Source organism: Solanum pennellii, chromosome 4 (genome assembly GCF_001406875.1).
Source record: "Solanum pennellii chromosome 4, SPENNV200".
NCBI lineage: Eukaryota > Viridiplantae > Streptophyta > Magnoliopsida > Solanales > Solanaceae > Solanum > Solanum pennellii.
Genome location: NC_028640.1, coordinates 7,964,403 through 7,967,977, shown reverse-complemented (window position 1 = coordinate 7,967,977; position 3,575 = coordinate 7,964,403). Strand labels below are relative to the sequence as shown.

The window sequence follows — 3,575 nt, the reverse complement described above, 5'->3', positions numbered from 1 at the left end:
TTAAGAATACTTTCCACCGATTCTTCGGTTGAATTTAAGTCCTAAGCAAGATTCAAATATAACTAGAATCACACTCAAGTAACAAATATACTCCTATTTTTCATCATCTATCATATGTTAAATTTTACTAAATGCATTGTCTATTGAATGAATGATATGAATATCTCTTATTATATATGTAAGGACAAAAAAATATTTTTCAGGCATGCCGCAAGTTAGTAATTAGAATTCACATAGACATACCAGCATTATCACCATTTATATCATCTGAAGGTGTTGGAGGCGTTGGACTACGCTTTTTAGCATAATCTTGTTGTAGAGATCTTGGGGTCTTAAATGAAAACTTTTTCAGTTTTACGCCTTGTGATGCATACTCCGAATGTTGCTTCAAGTACCTAAAATGAATACCATTATAAGTCAATATGGAGAAAACATAAAAGACAAATGAAGTACATATTTTAAATTATGACTTCAAAAATTTATACAGACCCAAGAAAGGATTTGGAAATTAAAAGAAACATGTTTCGTAAATCTAATTGAACTAGAAAAAACTAACATACCTTTCAACTTCTGGTATGGAACGTAATCTTTTTTCATTAGGCGAATCATAATACCTGAAAATCATGACAACAAAAAATTAAAGAACCATGAAATATATATTTGTACATTAGTCTAATTGTTCTAGGTAGTGAAGAAAATGCAAGACTTACACATCAGCAAAAATGGTGCCTCTTGTTCTTACTTTTACAATTCGTTTCCATCCCGAAGGAGGCTGAGGAATACCAGGCTTATCAAATGCCGATAGTTTTTTTTCTTTCTGAGTTATATCTGGTATATCGTTACATGATATACTAGGACGCCACTCACGAGCATCTTCACAGTAGAAAGGACATTCCAATAGGTGTTCCCTTATTTTTTCATACCTCTCCTCTGTAGGTATGTAGCGCCATTTGAAACATTTAGAGCACTGCACGGCAAACTCCATTTCATCTGCAACCTTCTTTTTGAGGTGAGCATCTTGATCTCGCTCCATCCCGCCAACTCTTATTGGATTTGACTAACCCGAGGACAAAAAATACAACTTGTATTCATTAGGGAACTCCAAGAACATTTTAATATGGTACAACATAAAAGAATCTCTTTATCCTATTTAATCATATATCTTAAAAGGTTTGATATGTGTTAACAATAAAAGAAGGACCTATTGTTTGGATATACATATATAAGGTCTGGCCCACTGAAAACTAACCCCTTATAGAAGTTAAGGAAATTCTTGAATTTTAATGTCCAGTGAAATATATAAGAAGTCAAACCAAAAGTCCAAAATAATATAGTCAGGTAGAGATGGTGAAACAATCTCCACATCTAGATTTTTTCCGTCTAATATAAGGAAGGATAGGTGAATCTACATAAATGTAAAGGCCCTCTAAACCACACTAAGGACAACGACTAAAAACCGAGTGTAATTCCAAGTGTGATCTTGTAAGAGTAGGAAGTGCACAGACCTTAGCTACCTTTTGTGGTGTTGAGAGGTTATTTCTGATAGACATTATATTCAAAAGAAGGAATCAACACTTATGATATTGTCACGACCTAAGATGTGGTGTCACTCGTCTTATCTCACTTAGACTAGTCAGCCTAAAACTCAACCATTAAGACAAAGTATGGAAATAAAATAAAATTAAAAGTTAACCAAATAATTACCAATCCGAATAATAAGTCAATTAACTAAATACCCAATACTTGGTAGTCCCGTTTATGAGCCTCTAATGTATTCAATATATTTGAAAGAAGTGAACAAGTCTCAGATGATGTTATCTCTAAAGTAGGACATGATCATAAATAGGAGTAAGAAGCACCATTGAGATGACAAATATCTATCTCACATATCTCCATAGTAAGCCTCGAAAAGTGAGGGCAAAGGCCAAGGAAGGGAGCTTGGGCATCCTAGCCTTCACCAAGCATTGCCTACCTTCCCACGACCACAATGACGGTTCGTAGTAAGGACCACGATTTTTGGTGAGGTTCCTTAATTTCTAGGTAGTGTCTAGGCTACACTGCACCCAAAAGAAGACCCTTCCCACGAGCCACTCGACATATTATGTAAGCCATCACGATCATGGGAGGGGCCGTGGTCCTAACTTAGTGTTTAAGGGGCGGAAACCTATCCACTAGTCCAAGACCATAGAGGCCACCACCACTCATGGTAGGGACCATGGCTTGTGGAGCCCCACATGGTGGTGAGGCAATCCACTGCTAGTTGGGGGTTAAATGGTTTTTCCCGTTTTAACTATGTTGAAGCTATGTTGTTTTGCCCAAGCCTAGGACCCCTATATAAGTCATTTGAACTCCAAAACTCACCAATTCAAGTCTTTAATTCCAAAACCCAAAAGAAATCCCCAAATTTCTTCCTTTCAAATATTTCTCTCTCTAGAACTTAAAGAAGAAGAAATGGCTCAATCTAGGATAAAGGTCAAGCCTCAATTCCTCCATCGAATTTAAGCGTTGGGATTTGAGATATGATAGTTTCACCAATGGATTCCTTTCATCCATAGAGTTACCAAATTTCTCTATTTTCAAAGTTATAAATCCCTAATTGAGTTAAGGTTTTCCTTAATTGTCATGGGTTCTATTCAATGTTGATTTAAATGATTGAGTTATGATATCTTATGCATGAATTGATGAAATATGATGGTTTTCTGATGATTAACCATGAACCCATGTAACCCCATTATTTCACGTTTTGAATCATGTTGATTGTAAATAAAGAGTTTTATGAAATTCAGCATGTATCGCAATATTTACATGGAATTATGATTAAATCCATATCTAACCTATGTTTTCTATGTATTGAAGATTTAAAGTGAGTTTTCAACCTCAAGAGGAAAATTATGGTTTTATGCATTTTCTTATGAAATCTATGCAAATGTTTTAAGGGTGCTTTGGAGTAAAGTACCAATGATGATGATGTTGTCGTATTGTTGAAAGGATATTCTCGTAAACACATACTATGTTACAATCAAAAAATGGAAATGAAGACACTCGTCTTATCCCATCAAGACAAGTCAACCTAAAATTCCCAAGCATATACCACTAGGATATACACGAATTCCACACACTTAATTAGGGCTTACAAATCCACTTGCCTCAAACAATCAAACAGTCACTCTGAGACTTGAGCCTTCCCTTTTTTTTAAGCTTTCAAATCAATGCAATCTATTCAAGTCCATATTCACAATAAGATTTTAAAACTAACAACACCCATATCACACATGTCTAGCCAAGACCCAAAAACTCACTCAATTTAGAATCAGGTTTAATATATCAATTCGCATATTTCCAAATTTCAGGTCTAAGGTTAAGTCTTGATTTCTCAAAATATAAAAGTTAATTGATAATCAAGGAATACAATACACTAAAAGAAGGACCCTAAAGAAAATGAGAATCAGTAGCTTAAATCTCTACAGAAAACAACTATCCATCCATACTTCAAACACTATACAATCACCCTTTATTTTATCATAAAATATTTATCCAATATTTATCTAATCATGGACAATTAATGTCATCACGAA

The 3,575-nt window shown here is 34.6% G+C and overlaps 1 protein-coding gene across 1 annotated transcript; it reads right to left on the bottom strand.

Annotated features, from left to right (window-relative positions):
• Positions 1-229: 229 nt before the first annotated feature.
• LOC107016484 (methyl-CpG-binding domain-containing protein 2-like) lies at positions 230-1,033 on the bottom strand. The gene is made up of 3 exons (XM_015216942.1): positions 711-1,033; positions 561-614; positions 230-395 (listed from the first exon to the last, which is right to left on the bottom strand). Exons 1-3 carry the CDS (start codon positions 1,031-1,033, stop codon positions 230-232), a joined length of 543 nt encoding a protein of 180 aa, XP_015072428.1.
• Between the last annotated feature and the right edge of the window lie 2,542 nt (positions 1,034-3,575).

Bases quoted from the DNA above. Each gene is read 5' to 3' on its own strand.
- LOC107016484 (XM_015216942.1), bottom strand. From the start codon at position 1,033: ATGGAGCGAGATCAAGATGCTCACCTCAAAAAGAAGGTTGCAGATGAA. The intron at 615-710 runs GTAAGTCTTGCA...CATGATTTTCAG, and splicing joins GGCACCATTTTTGCTGATGT to GTATTATGATTCGCCTAATG. The intron at 396-560 runs GTATGTTAGTTT...TATTCATTTTAG, and splicing joins TCCATACCAGAAGTTGAAAG to GTACTTGAAGCAACATTCGG.